This window comes from Thermobia domestica, chromosome 4 (genome assembly GCF_964235325.1).
Source record: "Thermobia domestica chromosome 4, izTheDome1.hap1.1, whole genome shotgun sequence".
NCBI lineage: Eukaryota > Metazoa > Arthropoda > Insecta > Zygentoma > Lepismatidae > Thermobia > Thermobia domestica.
The window spans coordinates 6756786-6780237 of record NC_137457.1 but is presented as its reverse complement, the minus strand read 5'-3'; the positions used below and the strand labels follow the sequence as shown (position 1 = coordinate 6780237).

The following is a 23452-nucleotide window of genomic DNA, read 5'->3' as shown; positions in this document are numbered from 1 at the left end:
CACCTAGCTTGCTTCGGAGCTCTGTGACTCTTAACATTCTCTGAGCTTCCATGGAGCATTAGAGGCCATAATTCTACTCCACCTAGCTTGCTTCGGAGCTCTGTGGATATTCTTCCCTAGGCTACTCTTGCCTCGGGTCATCTCTTTACCCGGTATTACAGAATTTACATTGTAGTAATATTTGTAATATACTATTCATAGTAGATTTTGTAATAAAAGACGGTAGTGGGAAATCAATTGTGAACTCTAATTCGCTCTATCTATTTCTGCACAAGCAAAACTTTACATTATACATTTCTGTCCGTTATCTCTTTTTGTTATGATTTGTTCTTTATCTTTTGTGTGCTCTTAAATTTGCTTCTGATTTTACTTAAATCTTATTCTTACGTTGTTCTTTAGGTCACAAGTATACACTATTCCAATAAAAAAATATCCTTGTTTTGATTACTTCATTTAAGTTACCAAACTCTACCAAAATCTTTTCCCCTCATAACAATATTCTTCGAATCTAAACCTATTATCCACACTCAAGGGTGCCTAGCAGGGGGGGCAAGGTAGGGCGCTCGCCCCTCTTAAGAGGAAATTGTACTTCAGAATATTGAAAACCCAATAGAATTTTTACATTAGTTACAGCAAAATTTGAAACTATATTTGAAACGTCTCTTATGCTTACCCCCCCTTGGAAACCACAGCATGGACGCCCTTGTCCACACTCTGATATTAGTTTTACTTATAAATGAATTTTCTCGCTTTCGAAAGAAAAGTTTCAAATGCATAAGTAAAATATAAATATTATGTACTTAACCGTCTTAAGGTTCTCGTTTGAAGTATCAGTTTCGAATGGTCAAATTCACTTTCTTATCTTGCAGTGGAGCCTAGGAAGTACCTCACCCAGACTATATGACTCTAAATAGATCCAGGGATTTAAGTGTAAAAAAAAAAAAATTATAGCTTCATAATTTAAATACCTACGGCGATTATATTAATTGCATATGCAAACATAGTAAAATTAATAAAAGTCATACAGTATGAGAAGTTTAGATGATATATTATAACAATTACAGAACATTGAAAAGAAAAATAGGTCAAAATGGACCCGAGGACCTTAAGATGGTCAAATATTATGAAACATGATATGTGAACAAACTTATTTTTTGATGTAACTATACAAGCATGAACACAAATAAGCATTAAAGTATCTACAGAATGAAGAAAACTTTTACCTTCCTGTAAAGGAGACCACGGAATTTGCAATGCATCTGTAATTGATAAAATTATGATTTCTATTAAAATAAAATCAATTGAATTTCACATTAACAGTAAGTTACAGTCTTTCGTAATAGTATTTTGAAAAGTATTTCTCACATACACAAGTGAAATAAATTTATCTTTTACTTGAAAGTAATCACAATACCGACTTCATTAAATCTTATCAAATTCCAGTATGCATTCGTTTCAATAATATATTAACATTGTGTCAGTTTTATTTATAATTAGGTTCAGAATCATCTAATGATAGGTTCTAAATTTTTAATTGAGATACAGTATTATAGTGTTACAAATGTCTAGGTATTTGTAACAAACTTCCTTCCTTTAATCATCAATACTCGATATTTTTGATAGTAAAATGAAATTTTAGTACTCTTGAATTATTTATTAAGAAGCGTTATATTTGAACAATTGAGAAACTCAAAAAATTATTTGCATTATATATTTAAAACAAGACAGTGAAACATCATTCCAGGCAGTAAAATGTACATCAAATGCTTTAGGAAAAATCTTTATCAGATAAGAAGGGAAAAGGGCGGGAGGAAAAATAAACAAATAAATTTGGTTGTTCACAGTATTGGGATAAATTATAAATTAAGAGCACAACTACCTTTTTCTTTGTTAATATTTCTCCTTACTCCCTCCTTTTCTTGTCTGATGAAGCCATTAGTGAAAGTATTTAAAAATATTTTATAGCTATTATTGTAATTAATATTTTCATTATTTTGTGGTGACTAATTAAGTTAACAAATCCACTTCAGGAATTCTTTGTTCCTTCTATAAATAAATGTTAATTGTTATTATAGATAAATTTACACATTCGTACAAAAATTTTTAAAAACGTTCTGTGCAGCAAATCCCAGGATGTGGATTCGATGTATTCTGTTACGACGATTGACATGGATTCTGTTTTATAGGCGAAACACATGTGTATCCTCCCTATCCAAAATTAATTAGGTTTTTCACCTATAAAATATTTGCACTGTCAATCATCCTAAGTTTCAAAATTTGGATTTTGTGTAAGAAAATACATCCAAGCTTGCGTGTTCTATAACACTACAGATGCTCTGCTTGTTGACGATAGAAAGCATTGAACAGCCGTGAATGAACAGTCTTACGTAGTTAAAGTTGAAAGGTTAACTCGGAACTACAGTGACGTGTTTCCAACAGAGTACAGCTTGCAATTCAAATAAAATGACTGGAACTGGTCAACAAAAAAGGTGGAGGTGTCGTATGCCTCGCTGATAACGCCAGAGTGGATACATCTTGAACGACCCGTCAGAATTTGCTAGAACTCAGCTGGAACGTTTCAATGCACCATCCAAATCTAGTACTGTCAGACTATAATTTGTTTCGGTCTCTACAGAATTTTTGAATGATGCTAAGTTAGTTTGAAATGAAGGTGGCGAAACCCACATGCGACCTTTTTTTTTTTTCCTTTAAAGGTGATAGGTCATTACTGAAATGGTGTATTATGGTTTCATAATGTTACTTTTAAATAAAAATAAATGCATCACAATGTTACGAGCGGTGACGATATTCAATGAGAAAAAGCAAAAAGGCTACTACTCACCGCAAAAAATATCTAGCAGAATTTTCTTGTACATGCAACATGTTGCACTTTTGGAAGATTCTACTTCCCTCTTCAGCCTGTTGTAGACTCCAAAAAGAATAACAACATCAAGGAAGAATAAAAAATGGTTAAAAGAATAAGGTATGTAGAAAACAAATCTTCTGTCAAACATTAAAACATACAGGAATAGACACTCACTGACATCGTACAGTGCTGCTCACTGTTTTCTGTTCTTGCTTTCCAAATGGTGAAAGTATGTGGTGAAAAGATTACTCCAAATGATATTTATTTCTCCTCTATCCAGGTTAAGCGAGTTTCTTTCTTTTGTGAATATAATATGATCCTTTAATTTTTCGTTCCGTTGCTGTTTATGCTTTTTCAATTAAATATGATTCCACAATAAGTGGTTATAATCTCTAAGATGCGTTACTAGACCGGATAACTTTTGTGGATTCCGAGATTTCGTGGTACGAACGTGTTCAGTTATTCTAGTACAAATGTTCCTTTTTGTTTGACCTATATACACTTTATCACACTGACATTTCACCCGATAGACGCCACTGCTTTGTAAAGGGTCAGTAAAAAAAAAAAGGTTTAAAATTGGTTATGTATTTATCTATAAATTTTGGAGGAACTTCTGAAATTTTGACGTTGTGTCTTTGCAGAATCTTCTTAATTTTTGCTGAAAAATGTGGAACCAAAGGAACACCAATCCATCTGTCAGTAACGGCATCTGTTGTTGGTTGATGGTGGGTGCCGACGATCCCATGTTGTACCTGTTTGTACAATTTTAACAATTAAGATTTTTTGGAAACCATTTTCCTGTCTAATTTGTAATAAATACTGTATTTCCTTGTTGAGATCCTCAGAAAGGTCTGAAAGTAAAAGAGCTCTCCTAAAAAGGTTTTTCCAAACATTTAATTTCTGAAACAATGAATGTGATGATTTAAAGTTGATATATTTTGTACCAGCAGAAGGTTTGCAGTATATCGAAGTAACAAATTTATTGTCATGTCTTTTAATGATAATGTCAAGAAAGTTAAGAGCACCATTTTCTTCAACTTCCTTCGTAAATTTTATTCTAGAGTGAATTTGATTAAACTCATCGAACAGTTTAATTAATTCTTAAGGGTCCTTGTACAAAATCAAAGTATTATCAGCATATCGAAAATATCTTTTTTTTTAAAATCCTTTTTGGAGTCTACAACAGACTGAAGAAGGAAGTAGCATCTTCCGAAAGCGCTACCTGTTGCATGTAGAAGAAAATTGTGCTACATATTTTTTGCGGTGAGTAGTACCCTTTTTGCTTTTTCTCAAAAATAAATGTATTATGAATTTTGACCTCCAAAAGCTTAATATGTTTAGACAATCTGTTACTCCAGCAATACTCGAGTAATGCTAAATTATTAAAAAAAGCATAAAATATAAGACTTTGCAGGATAAATATTTTCATTGTCCTATCACCGAAGTGAAAATCAAGTAGAACAAAATAAACAGATACTATTAACTCTCGTAGAAGAAGACTGTAGGCATGTACGTTGCGAAAACTTAAGACGAAACGTTAGAAATCAAGAACTTAATAGGACATTTACAAATACATTGCAAGTTTTTTTTATGTTAAATTAATGTAAGAAGCGTAAATATGTTTACTCCAGAATTATGTTTCGATCATTAAACTATTAGAAGAACTAATATTAAAAATTCACAGACAATGTGAATTTTGTACAATAAAAATTAATAGTAACTACGTAGAACGTGTCAAAGTAACTACTTGGAGGAAGTAAGAAGTTCAAAACAAAAACCTTTAAGATTTGAACAAGTAGTTGCATTCTATGAAAATCATGTAGTTTTCTTTTGTTCACGTCGTACATTTTCGTTTATGTTCTTTTGTGTATATATTTTTGAACTTTTGCTGTACCACATTTTAAAATGATGTGTTTAGCTTCCAGTTTCCAAACTTTAATTCTTATACTTGTATTATGCATAATCACTGAAGAGTTCTATTGTTATATTATAAAGGTAAAAAACAAAGTTCTGTCGCTTTTTGTGGAGGTCTGTGTTCAAATTACTCTCACACCGTGAGTTGAATACAAATGAAGTTAAAGCCAAGGTCAGTTGTTGATGTGGGTATATCCAACTTACTACCTGATTGTGGCAGTTCAGTTACACCGTGAACTTACGTAAGGACAGAGGGAACATAGGATCTCCACAGAACGTCATAAGAGCTTGTATGCTGTACGAGTTCAAACTGCGATCAAACGCAGCTGCAGCGGGCGGAACATATGTCACACCTTTGGTGAGGGTGTTGTGACTATGCGGACAGTGCAGAGGTGGCTTAAAAAGTTTAACGACGGTGACGAAACACTCGAAGACGCACCACTTGCTGGAAGACCAATCTTTGCCCAAAATGATGGTCTTCAGACATCAACTGAGGCGACAAGTGGCCAGAGATGTGAGGAACTGGGACTACAATTCACTGTGAGTGGAAAAATCATTCGGCAGTACCTCCATCAACTTGAGAAGTACTACAAGTTGGATTGATGGGTCCCACGTGATTTGACTTCGGGCTGGAAAGCAAAGCAAGCAGATACCTGTGTTTCTTTGCTGTCTCATCTGAGGAAGGAGCCATTTCTGGACAGGGTGTTGACATGTGATGAGAAGTGGGTTCTATACGAATCTCCACGGAGCCGTCATCATTGGTTAGCATCCCATGAACCGGTTCCAAAACAGCCGAAACGAGCACTGCTTTAGAAGAAGTTCCTAATGAGTGTGTGGTACACTGCTCACGGCATTGTGTATCGAGAAGTGCTACTAGCTGGTCAGAGCGATTATCACGTGTTCCATTCATTGGACAATCAACTTAGACAACACCAGTTCAAATCCCCAGTAGAGGTGTATACTGCACTTGATACTTTCTTCGCTTCACGGCCCACCAAGTTCTACAGCGATGGAATCCATGGCCTTCCAGAAGTTGACAGAAGGTGGTCGATGCTGATGGAGACTATTTTTGATATTCCCGGTACGTCTTAGGTGACATATCGATGTTCGAAGGTGTTGGCTGAAAAAGCGACAGAACTTTCTTGGTTACCTTTATGTATTTTAAAGAAGTAAAGAAAGACACTGATCAAAAAATGCAAACATCTCATAATGTATAACAATGAAAGGTACTTGTTTAAGTTTTGAATTCTATGATGACGTTCTCTTATCTACGTTTAACATAAATTAGCTCTGATACTACTAAAGGAATTACGTGTTTTAAGATTACTTTGATCTATAGAATTCACAAGAGAGAGGAAATGTAGATAATTCATTGTAACAAATAGGAATGGACGCAGTGGAGATGAAAGCATATTTGATAGGAAACATACGAAATGTTTAGTAAGCGATTGCGCAGATAAAAAAAAAATCTACTTTAAATGTCTTATAAGATAAAGTTGACATAGTTGTAGTAAAAATGAAATGAAATATTTTAGTTTTACGTCCCACGGTTATGCCGGATAGGCTAAAGGAGACGGTGGTTATGAGAAATGAATGAAATGGTGGAATGAAGAAAGTGGGAGGAAACGGGAGAACCCCGAGAAAACCCACGAGCACGGTGTTTGTCCATCACAAAGTCCACACGGCGCGAGCTGGGATCGAACCAGGGACCCCAAGCACCGGAGATGATAGTTGTAGTATAACATGCAAGTTGTAGGATAGTGCTTTGCAACCTAAACATAATGATTGAACTTACATAATGTTTCTTCTTGGAATAAAACGACTTTCTGTATGAAATAAAAGTACTGTCTTTTTATTAGAAACATAGCATAGAAATGCACAAATGTAAGAAATTACTTAAGAAATAAAGATAAGTAGGTAATACAATTTACTTACTTGGATAAGGAGCACAATTTTCATCTCTACACTGGATACGTCCTTTTGGATCACATTCGCAAATTCGGCAACCTTCAACCCATGTTCTACCCGGGATGCAACCATCAGACATGACGTCTGGAAGAGACACAAAGAATTTAAATTCAAAATTAAGTAGATGTTGGCAGCACGTAGTATTTAAAGAGACAATTAGAATCTAAAAATAACATATCTCCATCTCATTCTAACACCGCAACAAATTGTTTACCGTTTGTGATAATGGCATCATTTGAATTATTGACCGTACCCTAATAGGTTTTGACAGTTTTACGACTAACAGGAAAATTAGTCTTAGTTTCTAACTCTGCCAAAGCCTTTTACAGAAAGTAAATAAAGTTAGTTTTCTAATTCCGCCAGACTTTTACAGAAAATAAATAAAATCAATTTTCTAATACCATCAAAGACTTTTACAGAAAGTAAATAAAGTCAATTTTTTTAATTTCACCAAAGACTTTTACAGAAAATGAAGTCAGATTTCTAATTCTGCCAAACACTTTTACAGAAAATAAAGAAAGTCAATTTTCTAATTCCATAAAAGACTTTTACAGAAAATAAATAAAGTTAGTTTAACAAAATAATTTCAAAATACAACAATCCGAGCAGTTTACTGTCATGTTGATAATATTAAGTTATTTAATGTATATACATTCAAAGGATTTAATTTCGTAAGACTCAATATATTATTGAAATTAATCAGTTCTAACAATTCTAATAATAAAAATATGTTTATTTGTTATTTTTCTTAAAAAAAAAGAAACAATCCGAGATCATTGTCTACAACAGTTAAATGATCTAATTTAATGTCCTAAATTTAATGTACTTTTCTTCCTTTTTTTTTTCAAATGAGCAATGATTTGTGTAATTTTAACACGTTGACCGCCACTATATATTGTGACCTTTCTCATCTGTGCGCCACGGGCAACCATCCAGCACTAATACTTTGTTTTTGCCTTTGTTTTAACCCCATAAATTTATAATTTTCGTTCTGTATGGTTTTGCATACTCGCAGCGTGGATATTAAATTTTGACTTCTACGACATATGTATGTAATAGTATACACAAATATAGAGCAAACGTGGAAAAGTGCATTATATATTTGTGTGTATGGAAAACCATACACTAGGCGCTGCATGATGGAGCCATGTATGGAAATCCATACACATAGCAGCCATTAATCATTTAAACGTTTATTAGGTAAGTGTTTAGCGAAATACGCTATGAGCGTATAGCGTCTGAGAATTCCGGAAATTTTACGTTCTTTTACGGGGAAGGAAATAAAAATCACCAGTTAGGAACAGGGTTTTTCGTTCACAAACGAATATTACCAGCAATTAAACGGGTTGAATTTGTTACTGACAGACTTTCTTTTATTACTCTTAAGGGACGATGGTGTGATATTATTGTTTTAAATGTACATGCTCCAACTGAAGATAAGGGTGACGATATAAAAGATAGTTTTTACGAAGAAGTGGAACGGATATTTGACCAACTCCCGCGATACCATATGAAGATTCTATTAGGGGATTTCAATGCGAAGGTAGGACGAGAGGATATTTTCAAACCGATTATAGGGAACGAAAGTTTGCATCAGGAAAGTAATGACAACGGTGTTAGACTCGTGAACTTTGCAACATCCAAAAACCTAATCGTGAAGAATACAAAATTCCCACATCGCGACGTTCATAAATACACTTGGACATCACCGTAGATAGTAGAAGACAATCTAGCATAATTGACGTCCGGTCGTTTAGAGGGGCTGATTGTGACACTGATCACTACCTGGTAGTAGCGATAATACGGGAGAGATTATCGTTGAATAAAGGTAATATTCAATGTCCGAAAACGGAGAGATTTAATATAAAGAAATTAGAAGAGAGCCAGGTAAGAGAGGAATACCAGATTGAAGTTTCGAATAGATTCTCGGTCTTAGAAGACTCGGAGTGCACTAGTGTTGAGGATACTTGGATTGAAATTAGAGATAGCATTAAAAGTTCAGCAATAGAAAAATTGGGACACGCGGAAATACGTAGGAACAAACCATGGTTCGACCAAGAATGCATTAAACTAGCAGAGAAGAGAAAACAGGCAAAATTACGCTGGCTACAAAATCCGAATGAAATAACTACACAAAATTTCGCAGATATCAGGCGGGAAACTTCCAAAACTTTTAGAAGAAAGAAACGGGATTTTTTGAAAGCTAAAATTAAGGAACTTGAAGATAATAGTAAAAATAAAAATATTCGGGACATGTATAAGGGGATCAGCGAATTTAAGAAAGGCTATCAACCTCGTGCTTGTATATTAAAGAAAGCTGACGGAACAGTTCTCACTGATACGGATAGCCTCTTAAATAGATGGAAAGATTTCTTTGACGATTTGCTGAACACGCAGCCAAAAACTAATGTGCGTGGAGAAAAGGAGATACACACCGCAGAACCGTATATTCCAGAACCCAATCGAATAGAAGTGGAAGCCGCTATAAAGAAATTAAAGGAACACAAATCTCCGGGTGTAGATGTAATTCCGACTGAGTTAATTTTAGCTGGAGGCGAAAAATTGTGGAACAAGATACACAAACTCATTCTCCTTATCTGGAACAAGGAAGAATTGCCACAAGAGTGGAAAGAGTCAATCATTGTTCCAATTCACAAGAAAGGCGACAAAACTGACTGTAATAATTATCGAGGCATTTCTCTTCTGTCAACATCCTATAAAATCCTTTCAAATATTCTGTTAGCAAGATTGACCCCATACGCAGATGAAATTATTGGAGATTATCGGTGCGGATTTAGACGAAATCGATCAACTATCGACCAAATATTTACCATTCGCCAAATACTCGAAAAGAAGTGGGAATACAATACCCCGGTACATCAACTATTTATTGATTTTAGAAAGGCTTACGACTCGGTTAGGAGAGAAACATTATACAACGTTCTTACAGAACTTGGAATACCGAGAAAGCTAATTAGATTAATTAAGATATGTTTAAGTGAATCCCAAAGTAAAGTCCGGGTAGGAAAATTTTTGTCCACGGGCTTCCACGTCGAAAATGGCCTGAAACTAGGAGATGCGTTGTCGCCATCATTATTTAACTTTGTGCTGGAGAACGCCATAAGGAAAATCAAAGATAGCAACCAGGGCCTAGAGTTGAACGGCATTCACCAGGTTATTGCATATGCTGATGATGTAAATTTAATAGGGGATGATAGGAGAACAATAGAAATAAATGCAGAGATCTTATTAAACGCTTGCAGGGACATGGGTTTAGAAGTAAATGCAGAGAAAACTAAATACATGGAAGTGCGTCGGGATCGTAATACGGCAAATTGTGGAGGCGTTAAAATATTAAATAATGCTTTTGATAAAGTGGATACTTTCAAATATTTAGGATCAATATTAACAGACGAAAATCATATTCACGAAGAAATTAAATGTCGACTAAAAGCAGGGAATTCGTGTTACTACTCGGTTCAAAATCTCTTGTCGTCGCGAATTCTGTCGAGGAATTTGAAGCTTAAAATATATAAAACGATAATCATGCCTGTTGTTCTGTATGGTTGCGAAACATGGTCGCTTACTCTGAGGCAAGAACATAGACTGAAAGTATTTGAGAACAGGATCCTGAGAAGAATATTCGGACCCAAGAGGAACGAGAATGGGGAATGGCGGAAGCTTCATAACGAGGAACTACATAGTTTATACGGTTTACCCAACATTGTTAGGGTCGTGAAGTCTAGGAGGCTTAGGTGGGCAGGTCATGTAGCTAGAATGGAAGAAAGTAGAAACGCTTTCAAAGTCTTGAATGGTAGACCCATAGGAAAACGACCATTAGGAAGACCTAGGCGCAGATGGGAGGATAATATTAAGATGGATCTCGCAGAGATAGGAATACAAAGTAGAAACTGGATGCAATTAACTAAGGATAGAAGTCAGTGGAGAGCTTTTGTGAACGCGGCACTGAACCTCCGGGTTCCATAGGCCATAGAGTTAGTTAGTTAGTTAGTTAGTTTAGCGAAATATTTTCTCAATTAAACGTTTTCATTTCAGAAACCTTTAAGACGTACGAAGTACGTTTAAATATTTATTATTATTATTATTATTATTATTATTATTATTATTATTATTATTATTATTATTATTATTATTATTATTATTATTATTAAGTATTCTGTCTTTTAGCAGTTCCTGAGACTAATGATGGTTTTTATTCTTAATTTTCAGTTTGAGCCTGGAAATGTTTCTTGCATGTTTCTCGATTTTCAGCTTCTATTAACTCCCAATATTTTCTTCTATTTTTCAAGTCATCGATCAGTTGCGTTCTTCTTCTCCCTATTCCTCGCTTTCCTTCCATCTTTCTTTCTATGTCAGTATGAAGAAGACAACTTCTTGGCAAGATGTGTCCAATCCAATAGGCCTTTCTACGAAAGATGGTGGCTAGAAGCGTCCACTTCTATCCGTTTTAACCCAGTTCATTTATTATTTTATTTATTATTAATTTTATCAATATTTCATCAAATATTGATAAATAAATATTACAAAATTTGGAGACCACAATATGCATCCATAGCTTAATTATGTTATCGCTGGATCGAAACACTGGATAGTACGTCTGTATTGTAATACGCGTATTTTGCAGAATATTTTTATCTTGGTGTTATGAATAAATAACGTTTCTCTACAAATTTACACTTTCGATCCGACCGTCCTACGGATGCGCTAGAATATTCTCTTATGTCCGTCTGTCTTCAGAAAAGGGAGTCGCATGTAAAAAAAGTGAAAGAAGATCATATTTTGTGAAAATAGAAGAGGAATTTTGAAACAATTTTCTAAATAAGTCTAAATTTTTAAAGAGTCTATAAGTTCTGGACAGACTAGTCTATTTAAAGGTGTTAATCATGTTATCTTGCACTAGACTTGTTGCACATGTTTGTTATTGTTGTAAAATTTTGTACAAAATTTATTTTTTGTTTTATTATTATTATCAGTAAACAATGCGACTCTATACCTAGGTAAATTAATTATGTTATTATTATTATTATTATTATTATTATTATTATTATTATTATTATTATTATTATTATGATTATTATTATTATTATTATTATTATTATTAAATATTCTGCCTATTGGCAGGTTCTGGGACTATTGAGGTTTCATTTTTTCCTAATTTTAAGTTTGGACCTGGAAATGTTTCTTCCATGTTTCTCGATTTTCAGCTTCCTCTTTTAACTCCCAATATTTTCTTCTATTTCTCAAATCATCGATTACTTGTGTTCTTCTTCTTCCTATTCCTCTCTTTCCTTCCATCTTTCCTTCTATGGCGCTATGAAGACAATTTCTTCGAAAGATGTGTCCAATCCAATTGGCCTTTCCACGAAGGATGGTGGCTAGAAGTATTGTCATCTGATTGACATGTTAAATGTGATGTCTATTGTAACATTTTGCAGAGAATATTTTAAAAGTCATTGTTGTCATAAACAAAATTAGTTTAATTGTGTGATAAGAAATGTGCCCCAAAAGTTCTTTCTGAAGTTTTTCTTGACCTTAAACATTTAAACTTTACTTTTCAAAACAATATATATTGGCATCAAAAGCCAGATTTTTAATTGGCATAAATGTAAATACATACTTACTTTACTCTGGTATTATACTCTCTGGCATAAAGCCCCGAACTCAATGTCTTCACGGTGCTATGTACGTTTTTTTTTCCTCTACGGTTAACTGTACATTTAATAGTCATACAGAGCACTGCTTGACTTTGGTAGTCATACAAGAACCGATATTGTTATATCATGAAAGTTTTGGCTTTGCTTTAACATAAATGATTGAATTTAATGTTTCTCGTTCGCGGCATCAATAAAGATCAAAGTAGTAATAGTTATATAAAGAAACACCTCCTCTATCACTTCTGTTTCCTATGTTCAATTATTGCATCCAATATTTCGAATGTTTCGTGCAGGCACTCTTCGTCAGGGCCTAAAATGAAATATTGTTCTCCTATCTGGATTATGGCAGCTCCTACAAACCTATCTCGGTTCCTCAGTTCTAAACTTCTTCCTGGGAATAGTACGTTTTACAGTATCTCACACACATATACGATGACAAAACATTAAATGTTATGAACACTAAATATGTAATTACCTGACACTCGTCATAGAATCAGTGATCTCAATATGGCATCTATAGAAACTCACCCTATGGCTAACTCAGGTCCGAAACGCTACTCTCGGTATTGTATTTCCGAATTCTCTTCAGACGAATTCGCTAATCTTTTATCATATAGTATGACCTAGACAGTCAATAGTTCAATATTACCTGTTCTACAAGTTTCCTAAATTATAAAACGAAATGTCACATACACCCGTAGATTTATTTAGTTCTGAAGTTGTATATAACTATGCACTACAATGTGATCTAAATTTATAAATTCTAGTCAGCTACTGTCAAGCTTTCTTCTTATTAGTTAGATATTATTATTATTATTATTATTATTATTATTATTATTATTATTGTTAGTATTCCCCTAAGTTATTAGAGATGATTATTTTTGTTCAAACATCTCCTAGATTTATTAAATATTCCAGCATATATTGGCGTTCAATCTGGAATTATGTTCGTAAATAAATAAATAAATGTAATTAACAAACGAATGTATTACCAGTATAATGTGTAAGATATGCACCATAAATAAATGTAATAGTGATACATACTTCTCTATAGGGAAACACGAAAATAGAATCAAAATTATAATCAAGGATTCTTATACACACTTGATGTAATCAGAAATTACAATGTTTTAAATAATATCCAGTGGTCTATTTCTAAATTAGAAATCACTTAAGGTTTTGTAATACTGTAGCCTTTCAGGGTTATAACACAGATGAATATTATATATTGTGAATATTATTATAACATAGATCTTTCAGACGACTTCTTCATGATTACTATAAAGAACAATCTTTATAGTAAAATTCACATACATTGAAGTACACATAATGAACAGTTGTGGCACAGGTCCAGCAGAGTGAGTCATAATTAGAATGGTTTTCAATATTACTAACTGAAAATGTCTTTTCTACACAGGGTATTATTCACATATGAGCATGAATTTTCTTGTTATTTCTCACAACATCTGTACATGTCTCTTTACAGACACTACTGAAGGACGTTTTAATAAAAAAATTGGCAACGTGTATCATGAAAGGGAGATTTTTTAAAATTATTTTTTCAATATCTCGCACCGTTTGCAAGATTTAAGTCTACTTCCGGTTGGAGTTTTTAATACATGTATGATCAGTGTTTTCTTTCTTCTTGCATGCAGTATTTAATAAGCAAATACATTACATACAGAATTAATTATAATATCAGTGATATATGGTGTTCATTGGGCAAAACACTCAAAACAATAGATTCATCTTAGTAAGATATATAAAGAAAATAATAAATATTAAATTGATTTATAACAGTGTAATAGGTAAAGTGTGTTAGTATACCACAATAATGGAACGAGTAGTATAGTAGGATTATAGTTATCGTTTGGCCATAAAACAAACTCCCGATAGATATACTAACCCTGTATACAAATGCGTGGTGTTGGTATGTATAACTCGCAGGATATAATGTTTTACTTTTTAAAATTTCAGTACTTCCAATGTACCCATAAAAATGTAATAAAGAAATAACGACCATTTTTAAAAAAATATCCAATTAGAACTGAACAATTTACACAAAATTTGCAATCGATCAGTGAAAACTGCATCTTTCTAGAGCGTATAGTTCCCGGGAATTCACTGTCGAAGCGATTGGCCACAAACATATAAACTATCTCACCACAAACTTATATAAACCTATCATTTTAATATATAGATTATTTTAGACTTTCTAAACTGCAGTACAGATGAGGTGTTTTAATTATTTCTTTGATTACCTGATGGTTATATGATACCAGAGGCACAAGTTGTGATTTACTAAAGCAGGTTCACGCTCATTAATCGTGTGATAATTATTGTCTATACAAATAACACACTTTCAAGGAAACGCATAAACTATAAGTTCGAACATTGCTAAGTAATATTACAAAAACAGATTTCAATATAGGCTTCTTACTTTAATAAACAGTTTGTATAAATTGAACCTTACTGTTACTTGGTATGGCTCCAGCTACAGGGTGTTCGGATTCTCTATTCTCTCCTGCTGTTTGGCTTTCAATCGGAGTTCCACTGTTTGGCTGAGGAGCAATCGGATCTGCAATTCCTTTCGGTGCTAAGTTTGATCCTCCTATATTAGCATATCCTTCAAAAGCTTCTGCGTTCGCTTGTGAAACGGCGCTTGCGGAAGCAACTTAAAACAACAATAACGTTAATGTTTTGTTGGTAATATTCATTTTCATGAGAATATTTATTTTTTATTGAGTGGCAATTAATTACGTATATAATATTTAACTAACTGTAGTATTTGTAATTCTGGACAAAAAATTTCGATATGGCAACGCTGTATAGCCTGAGAGTAGGGATATTGGTCATTGGACTTAGAACCGTTAGTGTATGCCAGACAGGATGCCAGGGTTAAACGAAAAATTTCCGAGCCGCTGGATCGTTTGACGTGGGTCTGTGCAGTAGCTAGCTCGATCTCTTGATTTGACACCACCAAATAAAGTGTATTAACATCACATATGCAATTTGGCCGAGCTACAGGAAGCTATCACAGAGGAGTTCCACAAGATACCAGTACGGGTCTACCAAGCTGCTTGTGACAACGTTGCTTTTCATCTCCAGATATATGTCAACTTGGATGTTGCATTGGTCGACCATGTCATGGAGAACAAAGATTAAAATTTTTGTAAAAAAAAAAAAAAAAAAAAAGAGTAATGTTTTTGTTCAATTTTATGTCCAAGTTACGTTGCCAGTTTTTTTTTTTCTTTTTTTTTTACCTCAGTCTTTGAAACATAATATTCATAATTATTTGCCACCCTGTATTTATTGTTAGTTCAATGGGAAGTCTAAAAGTAAAGGGACTTTTGAGAAAAGGTACATTTTTTCTAATGATAGAAAACTTAAACAAACATTATTTTTCTACATAATCTCCCTGCACTTTGTTGCGTAATAAACACACATACAGTATGGCGCTAAATTCGTTGTACAAAAGCAGAGGAGTGATTCCTGAGAGTAAAACAAACAAAAAAGTTCCAATAAACATAGGTCGAAAACCTCATCGTTTACATGTTATAGGCTGCCGAAAACATGAAAAAATGAATTATAAAGGTCCATAGCTCCGAAACTATGGGATCTACTGTAGTCGGGTCAAAATTTCACTTAGGGCTAGTATGTGCTCTATCCAAAAATACATGTTTTAGAATCCTAAGGTGCTCACACAACAATTTTTATGGAGGTAGTTGGAGAGTACTTTATATCATAGGCCCGTAGTCAAACTCCCTCTTTAAAAATTGTTTTGGAAGCACCTCAGGATTCTGAAACACGCATTTTTGGATAGGGCACATACTAGTTCCTAAGTGAAGTCTTGATCCGACCAAGGTAGGTCCCATAGTTTTGAAGCTATAAACCTTTAAAATTCATTTTTTCATGATTTCGGCAGCCTATAACACGTAAACGAGGGTTTTTGGCCTATGTTTATTGGAACTTTTTTTGTTTGTTTTACTCTCAGGAATCACTCCTCTGTTTTAGTACAACGAATTTAGCGCCATACTGTATATAATTATATGCTTCTGGAAATTCTCAGTACTCGTTGCTCTGCAACCTGAAGTATTTAGAATTAAAGAATTAAATCTAAAACTATCATACACAATACAACCAGCACGGAAAATTAACGGAAACACGTCGAGTGAGCTCGTATGTTTGTAAGCGGTATAGCAGGTTACCAGTTATAGTGGTAATTATAACAACCTATTTCCCAAACATAGCTAACAAACTTTATTATCATATGAACAAATGCAATAACAAGAAACCAATATGAAATTAAAATAGCATTCGACTTCATTTAAATCTGTTGAATAGATCTCAATAGTAGGTAACAAGTAACTTTTAGCTTTTTTTTTTCTTTCAAGGTTTTGTTTGACAGAGAACGAAAGGAGTATGAAATCAACAGACTAAAGAACAATAAGGGAATAGGTTCTTAAACTCACAATATACTATATTTAAAGCAATTAATTTCTTTCCCTCCTTTTTCTTTTTACGGTTTGCTCTGCTTCGTTTAGTAGTTAAAATTAATTGATTATGTCAAAAAGGTTAGCAAGCAGCAACGCACTTTTCCTAACGTTTCACAAGTGTTGATTCCGACGGGGAAAAAAAAAAAAGTTTTCGGTGGCGCTTGTAAACAAATTTTGCACCGCATCAATCACTAGCTGATGGTTGACGTTTAAATTTCTTAACTTCTGTTGATAATGAGTGATTCCAAATCACGCTCGCAGCCTTACTTTCTGGTTTGTGATGATGCACCCAAGTTTCATCTAAAGTAATGATTTGCTGTAAAAATCTATCTTTCTCGCAACGATAAGTTGTTAAATGTTTACAAGAGATGTCCAACCTTTGTGCCTTATGCTGCGCTGACACTTCTTTCGGGACCCACCCTGCACATAATTTCCGGTTGTGTTTAACACCTCCCGCAAACAAAAAGCGAATTACTGTCCTTATTTTTCCCTTGGTGCAGATTGACAATGGAGGTGCCATGTTTAAAGGTCTGCTACACTCCAACGACTAACGCGGGAATAAAAGTGACACGTTGCGTAGAAGTGTTGCAGATGACATTAATTCAACGCTGAATACTAGCAGTGTTACCAAACACTAGTATGAAAAATTGTATAAAGAAGTCTTTTCATTTTTTGACTTCTCGTCGTATTATGCAGTTACGGATTAGGGGCTGTCCACATATTACGTAACGTTGTTTTGGACCAATTTTTACCTCCTCCCTCCCTCTCGTCAAACTTCGTAACTCAAGGCCGAACCCCTCCCCCAGTTATGTAACAATATTTTCTTTCTGTTTTTCACCAATTTGCTTACCTTGGGGTTTATTACAATAAAAAAAATCGGTGGTAGATCTTTTTACTACGAAATGCTTGTATTCTAAATATATTGTTAGTGTTTTTTCGCCAATACATCAAAATATTAGAAAATTATAGTACCATAATAAAATCTTAAAGCATAAGGTTTTTAAACTAACCAGTCCTAATTCTTCGCAATTGCATACTGTTATTTTTCCGAAGGAGATCGCGCCCATTCTTTTAGATCACCGATGATCGGGAAGGAGGAAATACTACCGAAAGATGCAGTTTAAATAAAATCTAAAGAGCTAACATCGACCTCTTTTTCCAGGATCCAGAATGCTTCGTGCATTTGAACTTTGTCAGTGTCGACGAAGCAAAGAAGTTCTCATTCTCCTCTCGAGCATCTTCTTTGGACTTAGGACTTCAGTTTACCCCTTTTCAAATTCTTCTTGTCGTAAATCAATTCCAGAATGCGAATAAACACGATTTCTCCAGAAATACACAAATCCAAAAATAAAAAATTTCAGTACAAGATAAATATAGGACGAACTAGGTTTTTAATATCTTATTTTGCTGTACAAATCGTGGATCGTCCCGTCACGGAAAATATTATTTCACGAGAGAAAGACTTTCTTCTGTTTCTTTAGAAGAATAGAGTGAGTAATGATTCAAAACAAAAGTTTTAAAGAATATTTTCAGAAATATGGATACGAGTGGGAACGCGAGGGCATTTTCAAGCGGTAGTTATGATTATTAACAACTAACTCCAGAAAAGTATGTACCATAAGTACAATGTTGCAATAGCCACAGAACGGAGTTTTATTGTATTGTAATACACGCAAGATTCGACACCAATCATGCTTGTGTCAAGTAGTGTCTTTGAATTCCTTGTGCATGATTCAATTTATATAAGCTATAGGTCTAGTTCGCAATTTCCCAAAACAAGAGAAATATTTATTTATTTATTTGTAAAAAAGAAAAGAACTGAATAAAATGATTTGTTTGAAATATTGCGTATAAACCTGAGAATAGAAATAAAGTTATGGCAAAAAACATGCATTATATACTGAAAACGTAAACCCCTCCTCCCCGCTTGTCACATTTCGTGACGCAAGGCCGAACCCTCTCCCCCCTTTACCACGTTATGTAATATGTGGACGACCTCTTACACGCTTTATAACTGAAATTACTTCAAGGTCTGATATCGAAAATGAGCTGACACACCTAGTTATATAACAACTAAGATTGAAATCATTTACCTAGACTGCGAAATAAAAACAAAAATTTGAAAACAATAGAAAATAGAGAACAATGGTTGAAAACGAGAGAGAGAAAGAAAGAAGGGAACTCAACTGCATTTCATTACGTATCATGCTGTCTTAGAGTCCTGTGAACTACTTTTTAAATAATAGTTGTATTAGTTTGTAATAAACAGAATAGTTTTAACACACAGTTATTAAAATTACATAATAATGTTATTTAAGAAGTAGTTTACAGGATTCCAAAACAACATGATACTTAATCAAATGCAGTTGAGTTCATTTTTCTAGTTGCTGCCTTAACTTAGATTTTGGGGAAATGCTATTCTAGCAACACTGTAACTTCTATGGATGGCAGGTCTTCAGGTTGATATCTTATGTTGTAGAATAACATTATCTATGATTGTGGAAAGTTGTATTTCATTATCTCCTTTCACTTATGAAAAACAAACGAAAAAAATAGTCAACTGTATTATTTTTAGTATGTCAGGCTCTTAAACAAGAAAATCATTGGCTGTAATATTTTTCTTCATATTTTTATATTGGGAACAGTAAAGTAACTTTTTACAGTTTCCTGTTTTAAGATAATTGTTAATGAAGATTTAAAAAGATGACAACTTGTTTAAAAGGTCTTTATTTGGATATTGCTTGACTCTGCACTCTGAACAGAGAGAGAGATCGGTACGGAAGTAAACACACAAGTTAGTCCTCCCATAGTGACAAAAAAAAAAAAAAAAAAAAGAAAAACATGTTACTCTGTGTTTTCCCTCTTTTCTTCATTTAACTTCTGAGCTAGCAAAAGATTTGCCTTTTCTTCTTACAATAAATCCTCGACCAATGTATTAACCAAATGAGAATTTCTCTCGTAAGCACAGCAAAAGAAACTCTTGGGATAAACTATCTACAATAGGAGAGATCTACTGTGGAATGGAAGTTTGTCTCTCGTGACGTGAGATCGAATTTATCGTAAGCATAAATGTAGGAAAATACAGAGTGTTTCAAATCAACACGTTTGGGAGGTGATTCCACACTGAAAGAAAACGTAAACGAAGAAAAATATGTAGTAGTAAACGAAGAAAAAAGCAATGTAGAGGAGTCGCTAAAATTAATTCTCTTTGAACGAGGGCGATTACGAAACATCACCTACTAATTGAAATCCAGATTATTCTCCAATAAAGTAAATTCCAATAAACTTTTTTGTTATTGTTCGTCCCTCAATGCATACTCATCTCATTGTTAATTATCCCATATCGGACTCCCGAAGAAAACTCATCGAAACAACTTATTGACCGTGCCAATAGCGACTACTCTCAGTCATGACTCCGTTTTCTTTCATTCAGAAATAGAAAAGAAAGAGAAGAAAGTAGAAGGGTAAAAGAAGGAGGTAGAAAAAGAAGAAAGAAAAGAAATAGGGTATTTTAATAAGAAACAGATTACTGGATAATTCCGGAAATATAGTAAGAAATCGAGAAAGTCCCTGAAAGATGAATCATTCTAAATATTATTAACGACTAATCAATTTTGGAATGCTTCGGAATAGACACATGTTCCCTCATACCACCCAGACCTAGCTCCAGGCACCACGATCGTGGGGTTGCCCAGACCTAGACCTGGAAATGAGAAAAGTGAAATCATTCTTTGTACTGTTATTCCAACCGGTGATTGATAACCATCCAGCATCTGAACTCTGTTCTCTAGGATCGACCACACATATGAATTAGCCAAGAAAGAATAAAAAAAAATCAAACTTATAAACTCAATATAAATTTATGTATCGTATCAATAAGAGTCTCAACATCCTGGAAGAAAGATGTCGTATTTAGGCTTATCCTACTATTTTTGTTTCACTCCTAGAGCCGATTTAAACCATTAGTAGCGGTCCTTCATGACCTAGGTTATTTACCTTAACACATATATTAAAACATGACACATATATTACAGATGTTAATATGACAAATGATATCACTAAAATTACTTAAATTAAATCTATCATGCATTCACACGCTCACTCACTCAGGACAGTGTATATATGTTTAAAGGAAACCAACTAACTACAAGGGTACAAATAGTTTATTACATTCATGGTGAAAAAAAAAATAATTACAAAGAAAATCTTAAAACCACAAGTTCTTGGTTATATATTAATAAAATACATAGAGTTATATTTTAGTAAATTTTTATATATTCAATCATATTGACAAATGGAAAGAAAAAAAATAATTACATGTATTATATCTTAGGCATGCTAAAGCAAAATTATGATTTGCGACATACGCAAAGGAGACACTTATTTCACTTTAAAAAAAAAAAATGGACAAAGAGGAAAGAAAGAAAAAAAACTTTTAGGTGTATTAAAACTTATATGAGTCTCTACCTCACATTGAGCAGTAAAATACTAATAATTCTGAGCGTTCAAATCACAAATCACGCACTACTCGTAGTGTCCAAAAACATTTCGCTCCATTTAACTTAGTTTGTGTTTATATATATATCTCTCTCTCTATATATATATATAACTATTGGTTTACAAAAACCATTCATCGACTATATTTAGTTTGTAACTCTTAGCAGTTTATATCTGCACTCGCACACTGCGACGTTTATACCCATCTAGGGATTTCGAAAAAATCACTTTAGCCAGAGGATGTTTCTCCTCTTAGACAGTCCATTTCCAAACTTATTAATTGAATAATTTCAAGTTATTTGTTCAACACTGGGACACGTCATGAGACCTTTCCTTATGATCACTTTCGTATATATGTATACATGGTTCGGATTTAAAACGATCTTCCACAGGAGTAAGGAGTATGATGGTTTAAATTGAGGATAGAAAAAAAAAACTGGTCAAGTCACAGGATACATATGCAGGTGAGAAGGATTCAAGGTACACTTTCCACAATGGTTTTAGGTTGGTAGTTCAGGGATAATATTCGTTATGATGTGGGTTACGTTTAGACCTGCCGTTACTTTTTAATACATGCCATCAAATAATTACATAGGTTATCATTTAAATCTATTCAGAAGAAAAGGAAAAATTACTTGAGTACACGGCGGTATTCTTGACAAAATCTACATTCTTATATTCGCCGGAAAAATTACTGGTAAACTATAGCAACCAATACACGTTTGGGGGGACAGACACGAGCGCTCTCACATATATTCATATAATACATTTAGTATCATACTTTTACTTTAAAATCATATTCACATACTAAGTACATATACATTTCGACGTATTCATTTTTCCATATATATATGTATTTATAATAAATGCGCACACATTTAAATTAATCACCCCAACAATAATTTTTGAAAAGGTTGCAAGTACAAGAAAACAAATGACTTCCGACATTACATATGAAAAAGAAAATTGATTTTTTACCTGATACCGCGCGTCTATAAATTTCAACTTTTATATAATCAATTCGTGCTTAAATAATAAAAAAAAACTTTGTGACGCAGGCACGTAACACAGAGCATTCGTAAAGATATAACTAGATAACCTAAAATACAATTTCTGGGCCCAGGTCAACTACAAGGTAAACGAAAACCAAAACAGAAAGGAAAGTGACCAATGGATTAAAAAAACTTAAGAAGGACGACGGTGAAAGAACGTAATCGAAGTGTCGTCAACTACGAAGTCTTTGTTCATTTCGGCGATAGGTCAAAATGTGATGGAGGACCCAATCATTATCTACTCTATCCATGAATTGTGTATTGCAACATCTCAGCTGGTAATTTCAGATCAGAGTTGTACGTTAAATAAATCGTAAGCAACAAGTTCAAAATCGTAGGGGGGGGGGAAGGTTGAAATTAAAAAAAAATCTCGAAGTAAGAACGAAGAAAGAGACAAGAGAGAGAAAGCGGCGCCAACGAAAGGAGAAAGATTAAAGTACTACTCACTACACAGAAGAGTGATCGAATTTAAATATATAACAACTCATAGCCAAAAATATTCTTAACATGCCAAAAGGGTTCGGCTTACCAAATAAATAGCCGATAAAAGATCTCTGCAAAGATGAGACAAGTCTGTGTCCCCGATGGGATTTTCGGAAAGACAAAGGCTTTAGGGAAATCCCACCTCTCACCGTATCCGGTCAACACCCTTGCAGATACCGGAATCCTCCGGAAGGTTAGAGACGGCGTTAATTTAGAATTTCAAAAGAAAAAAAATCATCCGACCTCTAAGAAACTAGAAGATTCCAGAATAGTAATGAAATTAGAATAATAGCTAAGATATCCCTAATTAGTGATTTGCCAAAATAAAAAAAAATTAAATAAACTGAATTTCGGATCGGTGATTTCTATGGCCAAACCTCACCGATAGCTCCCCTTCGCAGAATGCGCTAAATTCTGAGGCATCGATTAATTTCCATCACTATCTAGTTTTGAAAATAAGAAAAGAAAACGAAAATATTCAAGGGGGGAGAGGTCGATGCC

General features: G+C 33.9%; 1 protein-coding gene across 1 annotated transcript in view; it reads right to left on the bottom strand.

Moving 5' to 3' along the window:
• The window catches only part of LOC145683695 (uncharacterized), a 125973-nt gene that overhangs the window by 34021 nt on the left and 68500 nt on the right, over positions 1 to 23452 (bottom strand). The window contains exons 14-16 of the mRNA XM_081755066.1: positions 14897 to 15097; positions 6716 to 6832; positions 1224 to 1259 (exon numbers count right to left, since the gene is read on the bottom strand). Of these exons, the coding sequence (XP_081611192.1) occupies positions 1224 to 1259; positions 6716 to 6832; positions 14897 to 15097 (354 nt within the window). The remainder of the gene's footprint in view (positions 1 to 1223; positions 1260 to 6715; positions 6833 to 14896; positions 15098 to 23452) is intronic.